Source organism: Argopecten irradians, chromosome 10 (genome assembly GCF_041381155.1).
Source record: "Argopecten irradians isolate NY chromosome 10, Ai_NY, whole genome shotgun sequence".
NCBI lineage: Eukaryota > Metazoa > Mollusca > Bivalvia > Pectinida > Pectinidae > Argopecten > Argopecten irradians.
In genome coordinates this window covers 1,393,818-1,413,212 of record NC_091143.1, presented here as the reverse complement: position 1 = coordinate 1,413,212, position 19,395 = coordinate 1,393,818, and the positions used below count along the sequence as shown (strand labels likewise).

General features: G+C 33.7%; 1 protein-coding gene across 10 annotated transcripts in view; it reads left to right on the top strand.

Annotated features, from left to right (window-relative positions):
* Nucleotides 1-19,395, top strand: part of LOC138332870 (leucine-rich repeat-containing protein 49-like) — a 127,136-nt gene that overhangs the window by 84,679 nt on the left and 23,062 nt on the right. For 7 of the 10 annotated variants that reach the window (XM_069280862.1, XM_069280854.1, XM_069280858.1 and 4 more), the window contains 6 exons: nt 1,482-1,607; nt 4,247-4,440; nt 7,590-7,757; nt 8,257-8,473; nt 14,936-15,121; nt 17,587-17,696. In XM_069280862.1, the coding sequence (XP_069136963.1) occupies nt 1,482-1,607; nt 4,247-4,440; nt 7,590-7,757; nt 8,257-8,473; nt 14,936-15,121; nt 17,587-17,696 (1,001 nt within the window). The remainder of the gene's footprint in view (nt 1-1,481; nt 1,608-4,246; nt 4,441-7,589; nt 7,758-8,256; nt 8,474-14,935; nt 15,122-17,586; nt 17,697-19,395) is intronic. The other 3 variants (XM_069280860.1, XM_069280859.1, XM_069280853.1) reach the window with 1 other exon arrangement.

Here is a 19,395-nt window from a genome sequence, read left to right as displayed (position 1 = left end):
TACCAGACATGGGCTTATTACCAGACATGGGCTAAATACCAGACATGGGCTTGTTACTAGACATTAACTTATTACCAGACAAGGGTTATTATCAGACATGGGCTTGTTACTAGACATTGACTTATCACCAGATATGGGCTTGTTACTAGACATTAACTTATTACCAGACATGGGCTTGTTACTAGACATTGACTTATTACCAGACATGGGCTAATTACCAGACATGGGCTTGTTACTAGACATTAACTTATTACCAGACATGGGCTAATTACCAGACATGGGCTTGTTACTAGACATTAACTTATTACCAGACAAGGGTTATTATCAGACATGGGCTTGTTACTAGACATTAACTTATTACCAGACATGGGCTTGTTACTAGACATTAACTTATTACCAGACATGGGCTTGTTACTAGACATTGACTTATCACCAGACAAGGGTTATTACCAGACATGGACTTATTGCCAGATATGAGCTTAATACCAGTGAAATAATTATTTATCTAGTGAATCCATCAGACACATGTACTGATGTTGCTAAGGCTAAGATTTCAAATAATTATCTTTGAAGTGAACTTTTGGATTTGAAAAAATAACAAAATGTTTGATACATTACCTGGTAATTAAAAACATTTGAATGAAATTAGAACATTTTCAAAAACTGAACGTTAAGTACTTAGAGGGTATATTGATATTGTCTAAATATTCTGTGTTCTTAAATAATGTATTTATACGAATGTAAACTGTCTATTGTCTCATGTGTATTGCACACAATCCTACCGTTAGACTATGTTATAGTGTTTTAATCGGTCAATACTGAGCCAATGTCACCCGAAACTGTAACATTAGATCTCATTATAAATGTATACTCCCAGATAGCATAATCATACCGCTGAAAACATCGGCCGACCTCACGCTGTGGCAGTTGGTCGTACCACCATATTTGGGATCAATGTTTATAATTAACGTCTAAATGTTGCTCTGTTACAACATCACATAGAAGTTTCATCTTTGTCACTCTTAACCCAAATTTGGACACAGAACAAAAGTTTTGGTTCTAATTTTTCTATGAGGACTATTTTAGACTGTGTGTCTGTTTTTGTTTTGTGATTTTCTGAACATTTTGTCGGATATGGACCTAGGACTTTTGTTTCGGTCTGATCGTGTTGTGTTAGACCCGATGATCAGCTGTATGAAACGTGAGAGCTTTATGTCCCTCATGTTCCAACGCAATCTGACCGGGAAACACCTTCTGAGTATACAGTGTAAACGGGTAGACACCAATTACTTGTTATTATATAATGTTGAGTAGTACTAAATATAATATCTGTGGTATAATATTCATTGATTTGGTCTAGACATGTCTACAATTACCTTCTGTTTGGAATAATTGAGCAATTAGAAGTTGATGATTGTATTTGATTTTGAAATGTTAGAATAATGTTTTTCATTACTAAAAGAGCTGTGTGGTTTGTTTAGGAGGAGGAGCGACGGATAGCGTTGGTGATGGCCAGGAAGGAGGAGGAGAAGAAACGAGAGGGCAGCAAAGCAGCCGTATTGAAGGTAGTGTCATCACCCATAGTACAGAGTGCACCTCCCATCACGGTATGCATACATTCTACAGGCTAAGCCTGCTGGATCTCGCAGCATCCGTAACAAGCATGGCTTTGCCCCACAGCTGTTCAGCATGGTGTGCTTAGACCATAACACTAATAAGTTAATTCACCATACTTCTATACAACCTGGGAATCACATACACATAAAATATCAGATGGATTGAAATTGTTGATCACAACATCTATACATATTCTTCATATTCATATCTGATTTTGAGGAGGAGTAGATAAAGTTTATATCTACTAAGTTATTTTGAAACTGATGATTGGTATTTCATTAAAAAAGATTATAGGCATTGTAATCTTTAAAAAAAAAATTCTTTAATGAAAATGTCAAATGATGTCAGAATATTCTGAGTGCATTGCAATAACATTAATACTTAATAAAGCTGAAGTTTGAAACTTCAAACAGAGATAAAATTACTCTACATTTGTCTAACCAACCATCAATTCTATACAAATACTTCGCCATATTTATTTATTTTTATTAAACAAACCACTTCGCCATATTTACACATATTTCGAATTGTTATTCATTTCCAGATACCGTTTTTGGTAAATAACATTTCTATGTTCAAAATTATATCAATTAGTAGCTAAAGAAACTTCATGTATCTTTTCTTAAGTAAACTTATCTTATTTCAATATTTAGATTAACTGCAAGATCACTTTAGTTTTATTAAAATTTCAAGTTTTAAACCTACTAATTAACTTCTATTTTGGATTAGATCCAAATTAGTACATTCTTTGATTAGACTTGTTGGGTTTCTCTAGAGTTACTTCCCTTTGACTGTCACTTGACCAGAGGAGTTATAAGGAAGTGTTAACAATATTTCATAAATTCAAATAAAAATATAATCCTGATAATTCTGAGGAGAATTCGTGTGTGAGAGGAAAAATAATGAGCATTTGAAGTTTTATTGAATTTATTTAATATTTCTTTACTGACACTTTTGAGTTCATTATCTGTCACATACTAGACTAGGTAAAGTAATCCACTATATACAGGTGTGTGCATGCAGACATTCCTATTTCTCTGAATTAATTATCCCTGCCCAACGAAGTTGGCGGGGGATATACAAATGGGTTCCATCTGTCTGTCCGTCTGTCCGTCCGTACGAATGGTTTCCAGAGCATAACTCTAAAACCAGTAGAGATATTTCCACGAAACTTCATACACACATTGGTCTTATGGTCTAGTAGTGCCTTTTGCTATTTTTAGGTTTTCATTTTTTGCATTTTTTCTGTAACATGGAAACATTGCTGAAAATGGCAGATTTTTGTGTAAGAATCGTTTCCGGAGCACAACTCTAAAACCAACAGAGATATTTCCATGAAACTTCATGGACACATTGTTCTTATAGTCTAGTAGGGCCTTTTGCTATTTTTAGGTTTTCACTTTTTGTGTTTTTTTCTGTTACCATAGAAACATTGCTGAAAATATCATATTTTTGTAGCAGGTTCATTTCCGGAGCATAACTCTAAAACCAGCAGAGATATTTCCACGAAACTTCATAGACACATTCTTTTTATGGTCTAGTAGTACCTTTTGCTATTTTTAGGTATTCATTTTTTGCACTTTTTCCGTTACCATGGAAACATTGCTGAAAATATTATGGTAAATGGTAAATGTTACTTTGCAAAACTCCACCCATCTTTGTGTATATAGTCTAATATAAATGTCAAGGCTGTATACCTGATTCAACAATTGCAGCCCCGCTCTACTTGAATTATACTCCATCTTTCTTTAGCTCAACTTCCTTTTTCCTGTTTTTTTTCATCCACATAAGTCTCCACAATCAAACTTACTTCAGCTTTGATATGTCCATTGGCGGGGGATCTGAATGACTATGTCCTTGTTGGCATAAATTTCTCACACAAAAAATATTATGTATAATTAAACCTTTAAATATGTTCTTACATTTATAAATCTCTATGTCGTAATGTTTGTGTTTTTGTTTGTAAAGAAGTACTTATAGAAATTCTGCTATAAAGTTATGAAGATAAATGTGAATAGTAAGTTACCAGAGACAAGTGGCTAGACCTATGTAGGCTGAGATATTAGTATTCTGTATGGTGTTGGTGGGATGGTTTTATAAGGCTGGTGGTCAGATCTACTATTACTGCTCAGATATATTCATTTACATTCTGTTTTAATACTTTTACAGTATAATATCAATTCAAAAACATAAAGATGCAAGAAGCAAAATTATAGAAAAAATATTATTTTGCTTAACCTCATTATTAAACATTTGATCATAACTCATTTTTATTTTGAAAATCAATAAGCATGCAACCCTGACAATATTTCTTAGAAAATTTGTCTTAAACAAGGCCTCAATGTCACGAAACTATCTTAAAGTCTAAAACAGACTTATAACCAATCACAAATGATGTTACTAAAAATAAAGCCAAATGTCATTTTTGATTTGCTAAGTAGAAACCATCAGTCTAAGATGGTTTAATGACCCAAGAGCCATGGGTTTTAAAGTATTGGTGACAGCCAAAAAAAAAAAATATATATATGAGAAAAAAAATAAAATAAATAGATAAAATATACTTGAACATTGCAAATATTAAGATTTTAATTTTCATTTATTTGAGATTATTAATTAATTTGTATTTTAGGAAAAGAAGAGAATAGCCATCAACAATGCCAAACGACAATGGGAAGTAATGCAGGGTACAATGATGAACCGGACGGGAAAGCTCGTTAAAATGCCAGACATTTACGCCAACCATGTGGGCTCCGTACCTAACTCTGACCTTGTACAACCAATGACCTTCAGCGAAGAGAACCTTGACCTTGAGTCTGTTCACAGGTCAGTGTAACCCTGTGGTCAATGTAACCCTGTGGTCAGTGTAACCCTGTGGTCAATGTAACCCTGTGGTCAATGTAACCCTGTGGTCAATGTAACCCTGTGGTCAATGTAACTCTGTGGTAACCCTGTGGTCAATGTAACCCTGTGGTCAATGTAACCCTGTGGTCAATGTAACCCTGTGGTCAGTGTAACCCTGTGGTCAGTGTAACCCTGTGGTCAGTGTAACCCTGTGGTCAATGTAACCCTGTGGTCAGTGTAACCCTGTGGTCAATGTAACCCTGTGGTCAATGTAACCCTGTGGTCAATGTAACCCTGTGGTCAATGTAACCCTGTGGTCAGTGTAACCCTGTGGTCAGTGTAACCCTGTGGTCAGTGTAACCCTGTGGTCAGTGCATGGACTGGTCAGTGCATGGACTCATTAAACAAAAAATAAAGGAGGCCTCGCAAAGAGATGATAATTGATATAATTTATAGTCTTTGGGATGAGAAATTGGTTATAGTCTGTGGGATGAGAATTGGTTGTAGTCTGTGGGGTGAGAATTGGTTTTAGTTGTGTGGGATGAGAATTGGTTATAGTCTGTGGGATGAGAATTGGTTATAGTCTGTGGGATGAGAATTGGTTATAGTCTGTGGGATGAGAATTGGTTATAGTCTGTGGGATGAGAATTGGTTATAGTCTGTGGGGTGAGAATTGGTTATAGTCTGTGGGATGAGAATTGGTTATAGTCTGTGGGATGATAATTGGTTATAGTCTGTGGGGTGATAATTGGTTATAGTCTGTGGGGTGATAATTGGTTATAGTCTGTGGATGAGAATTGGTTATAGTCTGTGGGATGAGAATTGGGGTCTGTGGGGTGAGAATTGGTTATAGTCTGTGGGATGATAATTGGTTATAGTCTGTGAGGTGAGAATTGGTTATAGTCTGTGGGGTGAGAATGGGTTATAGTCTGTGAGGTGAGAATTGGTTATAGTCTGTGGGATGAGAATTGGTTATAGTCTGTGGGATGAGAATTGGTTATAGTCTGTGGGATGAGAATTGGTTATAGTCTGTGGAGAATTGGTTATAGTCTGTGGGATGAGAATTGGTTATAGTCTGTGGGATGAGAATTGGTTATAGTCTGTGGGATGAGAATTGGTTATATCTGTGGGTGATAGTCTGTGGGATGAGAATTGGTTATATAGTCTGTGGGATGAGAATTGGTTATAGTCTGTGGGGTGAGAATTGGTTATAGTCTGTGGGATGAGAATTGGTTATAGTCTGTGGGATGAGAATTGGTTATAGTCTGTGGGATGAGAATTGGTTATAGTCTGTGGGATGAGAATTGGTTATAGTCTGTGGGATGAGAATTGGTTATAGTCTGTGGGATGAGAATTGGTTATAGTCTGTGGGATGAGAATTGGTTATAGTCTGTGGGATGAGAATTGGTTATAGTCTGTGGGATGAGAATTGGTTATAGTCTGTGGGATGAGAATTGGTTATAGTCTGTGGGTGAGAATTGGTTATAGTCTGGGATGAGAATTGGTTATAGTCTGTGGGATGAGAATTGGTTATAGTCTGTGAGGTGAGAATTGGTTATAGTCTGTGGGATGAGAATTGGTTATAGTCTGTGGGATTAGAGAATTGGTTATAGTCTGTGGGATGAGAATTGGTTATAGTCTGTGGGATGAGAATTGGTTATAGTCTGTGGGATGATGAGAATTGGTTATAGTCTGTGGGATGAGAATTGGTTATAGTCTGTGGGATGAGAATTGGTTATAGTCTGTGGGATGAGAATTGGTTATAGTCTGTGGGATGAGAATTGGTTATAGTCTGTGGGATGAGAAATTGGTTATAGTCTGTGGGATGAGAATTGGGTTATCTGTGAGTCTGTGGTTATCTGTGGGATGAAATTGGTTAAAGTTCTGTGGGATGAGAATTGGTTATAGTCTGTGGGATGAGAATTGGTTATAGTCTGTGGGGTGAGAATTGGTTATAGTCTGTGGGATGAGAATTGGTTATAGTCTGTGGGATGAGAATTGGTTATAGTCTGTGGGATGAGAATTGGTTATAGTCTGTGGGATGAGAATTGGTTATAGTCTGTGGGATGAGAATTGGTTATAGTCTGTGGGATGAGAATTGGTTATAGTCTGTGGGATGAGAATTGGTTATAGTCTGTGGGATGAGAATTGGTTATAGTCTGTGGGATGAGAATTGGTTATAGTCTGTGGGATGAGAATTGGTTATAGTCTGTGGGATGAGAATTGGTTATAGTCTGTGGGATGAGAATTGGTTATAGTCTGTGGGATGGTGGGATGAGAAATTGGTTATAGTCTGTGTCGGATGAGAATTGGTTATAGTCTGTGGGATGAGAATTGGTTATATGTCTGTGGGATGAGAGAATTGGGTTATAGTCTGTGGGATGAGAAATTGGTTATATAGTCTGTGGATGAGAATTGGTTATAGTCTGTGAATGAGAATGGTTATAGTCTGTGGGTGAGAATGGGTTATAGTCTGTGGGATGAGAATTGGGTTATATGTCTGTAGTCTGGGCATGATGAGAATTGATTATAGTCTGTGGGATGAGAATTGGTTATAGTCCTGTGGGATGAGAATTGGTTATAGTCTGTGGGATGAGAACTTGGTTATAGTCCAGTGGTGTGGGATGAGAATTGGTTATAGTCTGTGGGATGAGAATTGGTTATAGTCTGTGGGATGAGAATTGGTTATAGTCTGTGGGATGAGAATTGGTTATAGTATGTGGGATGAAGAATTTGTTATAGTCTGTGGGATGAGAATTGGTTTAAAGTCTGTGAGGTGAGAATTGGTTAAGAGTCTGTGGGAAGAGAATGAGAATTGGTTATAGTCTGTGGGATGTTGAGAATTGAGAATTGTTTAGTCTGTGGGGTGAGAATTGGTTATAGTCTGTGGGGATGAAGAATTGGTTATAGTCTGTGGGATGAGAATTGGTTAAAATCTGTGGTATGAGAATTGGTTAAAATCTGTGGGATGAGAATGATATTGAATGGGATTGATGAGTGTATGAAGAAAAATAAGCTGGTTTATTAGAAAAGTTTGAGAAAAATTATACTTTGCTGCTCTGCAATAAGAAATGGAAGTTGTGTTTATGTAAAAAAAAGAGTTACCTTCATCTTGAACCTTTCTGATACAGTGAGAAGTACAGCAGTAGAGGAGGGAGTCGGCCGAGCAGTGCCCAGAGTACCACTGTAGCTGATGGGACAGACAAGGACCGGCCTCGTACCAGTTCTAACAGTGCCAACAGTGTCAAAAAAACCGATCCTCAGAAATGTGGACAACTCAAGGAGACCATTATATTCGGGTATTAATTTAACCTCATTTCTGGATAAAATTTGATGTTCTTGTCATTCCAACATATATGATGAGCTGTTTTATCTGATAATTTATGATTGTACAGGGTTTTTGCCAGGCCTTTGTAAGGTCCGGTAGAAGGACCAATCCCCAATTGAAACTGTATTTACAAATGCAGTAAAATTTTCCCAATTGTGGTAAAACTTAGTTAAAACTCACAAATGATGTGAAAAGCTACGACAATAATATCAATATCTTGTAAAAATTGAAGATCGTATATTTTTCCAGAACTTTTCAAAATTAGAAAAAAATAGCAAAGTTATAGTTTTTGTATTTTCCTAGATTTGAACACAAATGATATTTTCCCAATTTTTGCTTAGGGTCCTTTTCCAAAAATAGCTGGCAAAAATCCTGTTGTAATTTATTGCAATAGTTTCTGAATAAGATATGAAATTATTCTGATGTAAAAATGGTAATATAAATATTTTATTTTATTGCATTTTTTATAGTCAAGGGGACACAACTCAAGCTGGGGGATTAAACAATTTAGCTGACCTGGAAGGGGACACGCTGACATTGTACGGGGCTAAATCTCTGGAAGGGCTCGACAGAAACTGGGGCATGCAAGCCGCGGCTGCTATCACACATATCTTCTTCAAGTTTATAGACTTTGACGATATTGTAAAGCACCTACACAAGGTGCGGACGCGATTTCCAGGGGTACAGGTAAGATACATACATATATAGTCAAACCTGCCATAACAACCACCTCTGCATAAAAACCACTTTTTTAGACCAATTTCAACACAATTTGAGATGTGACCATCTTATCAAGGTAGTTTTTATAGACAGGATTTTACATAGAGATTTACTTTATAGGGGTTTTATATAAGACTAGTGTGAAACTAAACACTAACGTACAACTCTACAACTAAAGTACAAAACTATACACTAAAGTACAAAACTAAACACTAAAGCACAAACTATACGCTAAAGTACAAAACTATTACACTAAAGTACAAACTATACACTAAAGTACAAAACTATACACTAAAGTACAAAACTATACACTAAAGTACAAAACTATACACTAAAGTACAAAACTATACACTAAAGTACAAAACTATACACTAAAGTACAAAACTATACACTAAAGTACAAAACTATACACTAAAGTACAAAACTATACACTAAAGTACAAAACTATACACTAAAGTACAAAACTATACACTAAAGTACAAAACTATACATTAAAGTACAAAACTATACACTAAAGTACAAAACTATACACTAAAGTACAAAACTATACACTAAAGTACAAAACTATACACTAAAGTACAAAACTATACACTAAAGTACAAAACTATACACTAAAGTACAAAACTATACACTAAAGTACAAAACTATACACTAAAGTACAAAACTATACACTAAAGTACAAAACTATACACTAAAGTACAAAACTATACACTAAAGTACAAAACTATACACTAAAGTACAAAACTATACACTAAAGTACAAACTAACTATACATTAACACTAAAGTACAAACTATACACTAAAGTACAAAACTATACACTAAAAGTACAAAACTATACACTAAAGTACAAAACTATACACTAAAGTACAAAACTATACACTAAAGTACAAAACTATATACACTAAAGTACAAAACTATACACTAAAGTACAAAACTATACACTAAAGTACAAAACTATCCTAATACAAAACTAAAGTACAAAACTATACACTAAAGTACAAACTATACACTAAAGTACAAAACTATACACTAAAGTACAAACTATACACTAAAGTACAAAACTATACACTAAAGTACAAAACTATACACTAAAGTACAAACTATACACTAAAGTACAAAACTATACACTAAAGTACAAAACTATACACTAAAGTACAAAACTATACACTAAAGTACAAAACTATACACTAAAGTACAAAACTATACACTAAAGTACAAAACTATACACTAAAGTACAAAATACACTAAAGTACAAAACTATACACTAAAGTACAAAACTATACACTAAAGTACAAAACTATACACTAAAGTACAAAAACTATACACTAAAGTACAAAACTATACACTAAAGTACAAAACTATACACTAAAGTACAAAACTATACACTAAAGTACAAACTATACACTAAAGTACAAAACTATACACTAAAGTACAAACTATACACTAAAGTACAAAACTATACACTAAAGTACAAAACTACAAAAAGTACTATACACTAAAGTACAAAACTATACACTAAAGTACAAAACTATACACTAAAGTACAAAACTATACACTAAAGTACAAAACTATACACTAAAGTACAAAACTATACACTAAAGTACAAAACTATACACTAAAGTACAAAACTATACACTAAAGTACAAAACTATACACTAAAGTACAAAACTATACATTAAACTAAAGTACAAAACTATATACAAAACTAAAGTACAAAACTATACACTAAAGTACAAAACTATACACTAAAGTACAAAACTATACACTAAAGTACAAAACTATACACTAAAGTACAAAACTATACACTAAAGTACAAAACTATACACTAAAGTACAAAACTATACACTAAAGTACAAAACTATACACTAAAGTACAAAACTATACACTAAAGTACAAAACTATACACTAAAGTACAAAACTATACATTAAAGTACAAAACTATACTAAAGTACAAAACTATACACTAAAGTACAAAACTATACACTAAAGTACAAAACTATACACTAAAGTACAAAACTATACACTAAAGTACAAAACTATAACACTAAAGTACAAAACTATACACTAAAGTACAAAACTATACACTAAAGTACAAAAACTATACACTAAAGTACAAAACTATACACTAAAGTACTATACACTAAAGTACAAACTATACACTAAAGTACAAAACTATACACTAAAGTACAAACTATACACTAAAGTACAAAACTATACACTAAAGTACAAAAACTATACACTAAAGTACAAAACTATACACTAAAGTACAAAACTATACACTAAAGTACAAAACTATACACTAAAGTACAAAACTATACACTAAAGTACAAAACTATACACTAAAGTACAAAACTATACACTAAAGTACAAAACTATACACTAAAGTACAAAACTATACATTAAAGTACAAAACTATACACTAAAGTACAAAACTATACACTAAAGTACAAACTATACACTAAAGTACAAAACTATACAAACTATACACTAAAGTACAAAACTATACACTAAAGTACAAAACTATACACTTAAAGTACAAAACTATACACTAAAGTACAAAACTATACACTAAAGTACAAAACTATACACTAAAGTACAAAACTATACACTAAAGTACAAAACTATACACTAAAGTACAGAACTATACACTAAAAATACAAAACTATACACTAAAGTACAAAAACTATACACTAAAGTACAAAACTATACACAAGTACAAAACTATACACTAAAGTACAAAACTATACACTAAAGTACAAACTATACACTAAAGTACAAAACTATACACTAAAGTACAAAACTATACACTAAAGTACAAAACTATACACTAAAGTACAAAACTATACACTAAAGTACAAAACTATACACTAAAGTACAAAACTATACACTAAAGTACAAAACTATACACTAAAGTACAAAACTATACACTAAAGTACAAAACTATACACTAAAGTACAAAACTATACACTAAAGTACAAAACACTAAAGTACAAAACTATACACTAAAGCACAAAACACTAAAGTACAAAACTATACACTAAAGCACAAAACACTAAAGTACAAAACTATACACTAATGTACAAACTATACACTAAAGTACAAAACTATACACTAAAGTACAAAACTATACACTAAAGTACAAAACTATACACTAAAGTACAAAACTATACACTAAAGTACAAAACTATACACTAAAGTACAAAACTATACACTAAAGTACAAAACTATACACTAAAGTACAAAACTATACACTAAAGTACAAAACTATACACTAAAGTACAAAACTATACACTAAAGTACAAAACTATACACTAAAGTACAGAACTATACACTATAGTGTTATTTTTTAATCTACATGTTAGAAAGTAAATCCCTTTTGGTGGGACTAAACAAGGAAATTGTACGAGTATGACATGTACTAGTGTGTGCAACATAATCCACTTAATGTGATTGACTGACTCAGTACACAGAATATACTGTATACCTCAGTATATAGAATATATTGTATATACCTCAATATTAACATTTCCGCTAACGCACGTCATTTAAAATATCTGTACAAAAAATGCAGTTTACACACCAGTAACCAACAAACAATAAAAATCATTCCTTAAGTTAATACCCAAGGGTCACTTATTTAGATTCAAGGTCACAACATTAAATTTTGTAGTCATCTATTGCACTGTATCAGACATAATAAGAAAAAATAGATTTAAATATTGATATCTGTTTTTATGCTTTCATAGATGATAAAGAAATGGGATTTTCTTAACTCTGAATATTAATTTCCTTCTTTTTGGCATTTATAGTAAGTGTTGTTGTAGAGACAGTGAGAGAAATTGATGCTGTACATAACGTTCTATGTACAAACATGGCACGGAAATGTCTCTGAGAGATTTTGTATGGGAGAACAGCTTATATGTTGAGTAAAATTTCTCTCCATGTTTAATCCTACCAATGCACACAGGGATTACAAGATTAGGTGACCAGCTTTAGACGCTAATCATTTCACGGTTAAACCTGAACCATTTATTGTCGTACATCAACTTCACTTTTACGCCAGTCATACAATTGGAATTTAGAATTGTGTTTTCATTTGAATTTCGAAGGAATTTTTACTGATTCTGACTTGGATTTTTTGGAATTATTTTATGAGTAAATAAATCCTAACCATCTATGGATACGTAAGTAAAATGTATTCTTATGGGTACAATTGGTTGGAATATAAAATTATGTACAATATGACCTGAAGGAAGTCAATGTGATATTCAGAATTAGTACTAGTGGTCAAGATATTAACATTTAGCACATTTTAATTCTGATAATTGGACGTTGCAGGATTCAGATAACAAAATATGTCCAGAATATTTTAACTCTGAATATACTTAGAGTTTTTGTCTCTGAGTTAAATTATTAATGTAAATTGTCCTATTCAGCAATTGCTGTATGTTCTACTTAATTAGTTACCCAGGTATTACAGCGAAGATTAAGGGGAAGGGAGGGGGGTTGGGGTTGCCCAGGAATGCTTTAAAATGAGATTATCACTTGAATATTTAGGGGTATGCATGTTTACACATTGAAACCAAATTTATATGTTATTGTATAATTACTTATGAAAATGATAAAAAAAACTTGGATGTGTAAAATACTTGAAGGTTTTGCTTGAGTTAAGTTTTGAAAATTCTATTTATTTTTTAAAGAGGCCTTAATATAATAAAAGCCTTGATTCTACATTTAGCCTTGAAATGTTTTGAAACACGACTTCTCAAGTAGCATTGAAATGCCCTTGAATATTGCTTATTATTTCATAAATCTACTGGAAAAATTGGAGGTGGAAATTTATACATGACATTTTAGATTGACAATTTATATAGAAAACTGCATATAACACTGCATTACTTACCATTCAAACCTTGATAAATTAAATACTGTACTACCACTAGGCATGGAGATAATCACAAATACCTTGTACCCTGCAATGTGAAAGTTGTTTTGGTCGTTGTTTTCTGGAAAAAAAAAAACATTTCTGGAAAACAAATGTGAAGACTATAAAAATCTGGTTTTGGTTGCCCTTTTTAGCTCGCCTATTCGAAGAAAGGGGGAGCTAATGTTGTCACCCCAGCGTCGGCGTCAACGTTGGCGTTGGCGTTCCATTTCACGTTAAAGTTTTTAAGCAAGTTTCTGTTTCGTCAATTGTTTAAGCTTAAGTCATCATAAATGTTTATGATTTTATTTTCCTAATGTGTATGGATGCTGAACGTGATAATACAACCAATTTGGGGCCCTTTAGGGCTTTTTTGAGTCTGTTAATTTGTCATCTTTCCATGTTAAAGTTTTTGAGCAAGTTTCTATTTTGTCTATTGTTTAAGCTTAAGTCATCATAAATGTTTATGATTTTATTTTCCTAATGTGTATGGATGCTGAACGTGATAATACAACCAATTTGGGGCCCTTTAGGGCTTTTTTGAGTCTGTTAATTTGTCATCTTTCCATGTTAAAGTTTTTGAGCAAGTTTCTATTTTGTCAATTGTTTAAGCATAAGTCATCATAAATGTTTATGATTTTATTTTCCTAATGTGTATGGATGCTGAACGTGATAATACAACCAATTTGGGGCCCTTTAGGGGGTTTTTGAGTCTGTTAATTTGTCATATTTCCATGTTTAAATAGTAATTACTTGAACATCAACTTCTTCTGAATAGGCGAGCTTTGCTGTTCTCCAACAGCTCTTGTTGTTTGGGTCACCGTTTTTGTTTGGGTCGTAATGACATTGTACATATACTACAGGTACATAGTTAGATATATTGACATGTAACACAGATTACCAGACACACTTTCGTATTTTATTTTTGCTAATTAAATCCAGTCTGGCCTTTCCGTCTGGTAATTAGATACTCGGCTTGACACTACTTCCTATCTTTTGTAACACTTAATACACAGTTATCTATACCAATACATACACCATGATGGTCAGAACATAGCAAGAATGAAAAAAATTGTCTCAAATTAACAATTAGATTATCAGTTAATCTCTTACTGTAAATGTAATGCCTGAAAGGAAGTTTAGGTTGTAGATTGATATTTGATATTCTAGATTCAGCTACCATTTTCATCACCAGAAAAAAAAATCAATAAACTAGTTTGGCTGTGTGGGCTACCTAAAGTCTGATAGAAAGGTATCTATAGATAATCAGTGTCGGGTGCACTAAGTGTTGATTGTAACATAGCTTACCCTGTATCTAGGATATCGTAGACTTCTAATAACCTTAATGAAACAGAAACATCTACTTTAATGTGCTGTCTCCGGGAATTATCTCCCAAAGAGTGGAACTGTGGTCATGAAAACTGACTATTAAATAGAGTCATTGACTTATATAAACTTCAGTCATTTCAAAATTGTAAAATGTACTTTTTATTCAATTTTTCAGACAGTAACATTTAGTGCTACCAATATTCGGACCCTGTCACAGATCAACGCATTGTCAAATATCCGTCGTCTTGACAACCTGACAATAGACTTGGATGGGAACCCTGTCACCAAATTTACCTTGTGGCGGATGTATGTTATATTCAGGCTGGCACATTTCGCTCTCAAAAAAATCAATGATATCGAGGTGAGTAGAAAAGTTACTTCTATTATTGAAAACTTTGATTAAGTAAAGTGTGGTTTGCCTCTGGACATTAGATAAAATATCTCGATGGACATGACAACTAGACAAACTAAGACATTACCCTGTAGTCCTTAAATCTCCTAAACATTGTGCTATATTTGGTAAAACCCTTCATTTAAGCATTGATGTCACTATTTTTTAATTTTATCGGGGTATGAAAAAAAAATTGTTTGCAAACTGTGTGAATCCGCGTAGCGGATTCTCACATAAGTTTGCAAACAATTTTTTTTTCATAACCCGATAAAATTAAAAAATAGTGACATCAATACTTATAATTAATTTTATACTCTATTTGATAAAATGAAGTATGTTTAAATGTAACATTATAGTGTTTTTTCAAGGGATTCTTTTTTCCGAATCAATACGCAACGTCAATGTCTCTATTGTGACGTCACGTTAACGTCGGGGTTTCGCGCCATTCTCGGATTTTTTTTTCATAGTGGTATGCAAAAAAAATATTGGCCAATCAGAAAGCCAGATTTGGTATGAAAACAAAGAAAAATTAATTATATAACTGTGAACAGTTTATAGTGGTGAGGCTGGTAGGGTGTTCATGGGTATATTTCACCTGAATTTAAGGTTTTTACCTTCATGGGTAAATCTGTCTAGTTTTTCCTTCATAGGTAAATCTGTCTACAGTTTTACTTTTATGGGTAAATCTGTTTAGTTTTACCTTCATGGGTAAATCTGTCCTCAGTTTTACTTTTGTGGGTAAATCTGTTTAGTTTTACCTTCATGGGTAAATCTTTCTATTCTTACCTTCATGGGTAAATCTGTTTATAGTTTACCTTCATGGGTAAATCTGTCTAGTTTTACCTTCTTGAGTTAATCTGTCTATAGTTTTCCCTTCATGGGTAAATCTGTCTAGTTTTACCTTTGTGGGTAATCTGTCTATAGTTTTACCTTCATGGGTAAATCTGTCTAGTTTTACCTTCATGGGTAAATCTGTTTAGTTTTAACTTCATGGGTAAATCAATCTCTCTAGTTTTACCTTCATGGGTAAATCTGTCTAGTTTTACCTTCATGGGTAAATTTGTCTATAGTTTTACCTTCATGGGTAAATCTGTCTATAGTTTTACCTTCATGGGTAAATCTGTCTATAGTTTACCTTCATGGGTAAATTTGTTTAGTTTTACCTTCATGGGTAAATCAATCTGTCTAGTTTTACCTTTGTGGGTAAATTTGTCTATAGTTTTACCTTCATGGGTAAATCTGTCTAGTTTTACCTTCATGGGTAAATTTGTCTATAGTTTTACCTTTGTGGGTAAATCTGTCTATAGTTTTACCTTCATGGGTAAATCTGTCTATAGTTTACCTTCATGGGTAAATCTGTCTATAGTTTTACCTTCATGGGTAAATCTGTTTAGTTTTACCTTCATGGGTAAATCAATCTGTCTAGTTTTACCTTTGTGGGTAAATTTGTCTATAGTTTTACCTTCATGGGTAAATCTGTCTAGTTTTACCTTCATGGGTAAATTTGTCTATAGTTTTACCGTTGTGGGTAAATCTGTCTAGTTTTACCTTCATGGGTAAATTTGTCTATAGTTTACCTTCATTGGTAAATCTGTCTAATTTTAAATTATAAGCTTCATTGGTAATGGATCGATATGTTGACTTGATACGTATCAATATTTGAATAAAATTTCATGTTTATAGGTTAACCTTTCAGTACTTCTCTTTCATAAAGACAAACACAAATCTCCTTATTGTTAAATTTCACAAAATTGTTAAAGCTTTATCAATTTGACACCAGTTGTGACTTTGAATAATTGATAACTACTGATTCCCAGACATTTCTTAGCCTAGGGTTTTATTTGTGAATGTTTATATATTATTCTGTTCTATTGACAAATCAAAGGCAAGTATATATGGGAGACAACTATAAACTGTTGACAAATTTATGAGTTAAATGGATTATAAGAGGCATTTAAACCTTGTATAGAGTGTAAGATACAAAGCCCTTACCAAGCACATATCTAGATTAGTGGCATGTCCGCCATTGTTTGACCAACAGAAGCACACTACAATGACATAATCAGCATGGACTATCTCTGAAGAAACAATTTGATCACCGCTATATACCTGTTAGTCAGGCACTCTTGTATAGGGAATGGGCTGTTTTTGTTTGACACTTGGAGAATAAATCGCACCCATGTAATAATAGAACTGTTATATTGGTGTTTAAATGTACTCATGATAAATAAACGTTGTTTTTGTGTTGGTATTACTTTATGGGAGACTTTGATTCACAGACATTTTAGGTACACTTTACGTAGATGCATGTTAGGGAAGAGACAGAGCTTGATTTTCATTTGAAAATCTACAGGGTAAGTTTCTATAATATTGGTATCATATCAATCTAAATAATTATGATCTGTAATTAATTTTATGTTCTGTGGATGTTGTAGGTATCTGCCTCGGATATTGTAAACGCAGAAAAGCTGTATGGCCCGGTGTCACATATTACGACGTCACAACTCCCTCAGTCCAGGCTGCTGTCTCTGCTGGGGGAGACCAGGTATGTTGTTAAAGGAGGGGGAGGAGGGGGAGATAACTACTGGGGGAGACCAGGTATGTTGTCAATAGGAGGGGGTGGGAGGGGGAGATAACTACTAGGGGAGACCAGGTATTGTTGTCAATAGGAGGGGTTGGGGAGGGGGGATAACTACTAGGGGAGACCAGGGTTTGTTGTCATTAGACATCTCCAGTTCTGAGCGTAGACGTACTCGTACACGTAGAAGGACGTGTATTCGGGGGTCGTGTCAAAAGTTAAAACACATGTACATAACCAAATGTAACACCATGCATAATGTGCTGTGAAGTCATTTCACTAGGGATAAAATCAGCTAATATTATTAATTGGAAATGCAACATGACTTTTCATTTGACAAAGCTGTAACATATCACAGTATCTGTCAGAGTTAACATATAACGTCCTTATATATTATCATAATATATCTGCATTACCGAAAATCAAGTACTTTTCCGTTGTTGGATTTCTTAATACTTATCTTGGTACATAATTCTGATGATTTTGCAGCCACTATACAAGAAGACAACATGAATATACCGCAGTCTCCCAAAACACACACCTCGCACAACATGCACGCAACACACCGCATACATTGGAGGCCGTCCTTACATGACCATAGCTGTTAAAAGGACGTTTATTAATCAAGCAAACAAACCATGTCATGAGAAGGTTTTTTTTTAAATACCTGTACATGTAGCTGCGATGACGTAGCTCTGAACGACGGACGGAAGATTTCTGACAGATGGTCGTCGTCAGAGCTACGATTCCGTCCCATTGCCCGTAGTGTTGCAAAACATCCAGCGGTGAAAATGTTGCATTTCATGTGTGTCATGTAATTTTTTAATTAAATTCAACAATATCAAACATTTTTAACATAAAATGATGATTTATTTACCCACCTCCATGTCTAAATTATGTTTTGAAGCACTTTTGAATGGCTCACATCTCCAACACGGCTCACTTGGCCGCCATGATGCTTCTCGTTAGAAAGTCTCGCGCTCCAAATATGGCACCTAGTACCATATATGGAATGACCTACAAATTTTCACTACGAAAGAAATAAATGTTACAAAGTTTTTAACATGAACTTTAAAAATTCTTTTTTGCTTAATTCTTAATAATACTTACATTTGTTCAGTTTCACCATATTTATTCTTAGTTTGTTGGCTTTTTAAACATATTTTACCTGTTGAGTGTTTCATTTCGTCACGGTTTCCGGTGATTCAAACATGGCGGCGTATTTGAACAGAATTATACATGTGTTGTGTTTGCCTTGGATTTTACCACTAATAGTTGATGAAAGATTATAATCGAAAGGTTTGTGAATTGAATATTGATCATAGTTGTCAGAACAATACAGTTACATAAGGATAATACCCGAAAAATATATTTTTATCAGTCTCAAAGTGCCCGATGTGGATCACATCGGGGCTTGCAACACTAGCGGCAACGGGGTGGAATTCATACCCTGCCGGGAACCGGAGTGGAGGCAGGGTATGATTATTCGTTCTACTGTACATGAACCTACTGGGTCGCGACTAGTTTTCATGATTTTTCATGAAATTTTCAAAGAATTTTGTCAACAAAACAAACCGCACAAAATTTGCTGAAAATCCAGATAGATAATCTTAATTTCAAGATACTTAAGAAACAAAAATATAAAGCGTGCGCAGCCAGAACTCAC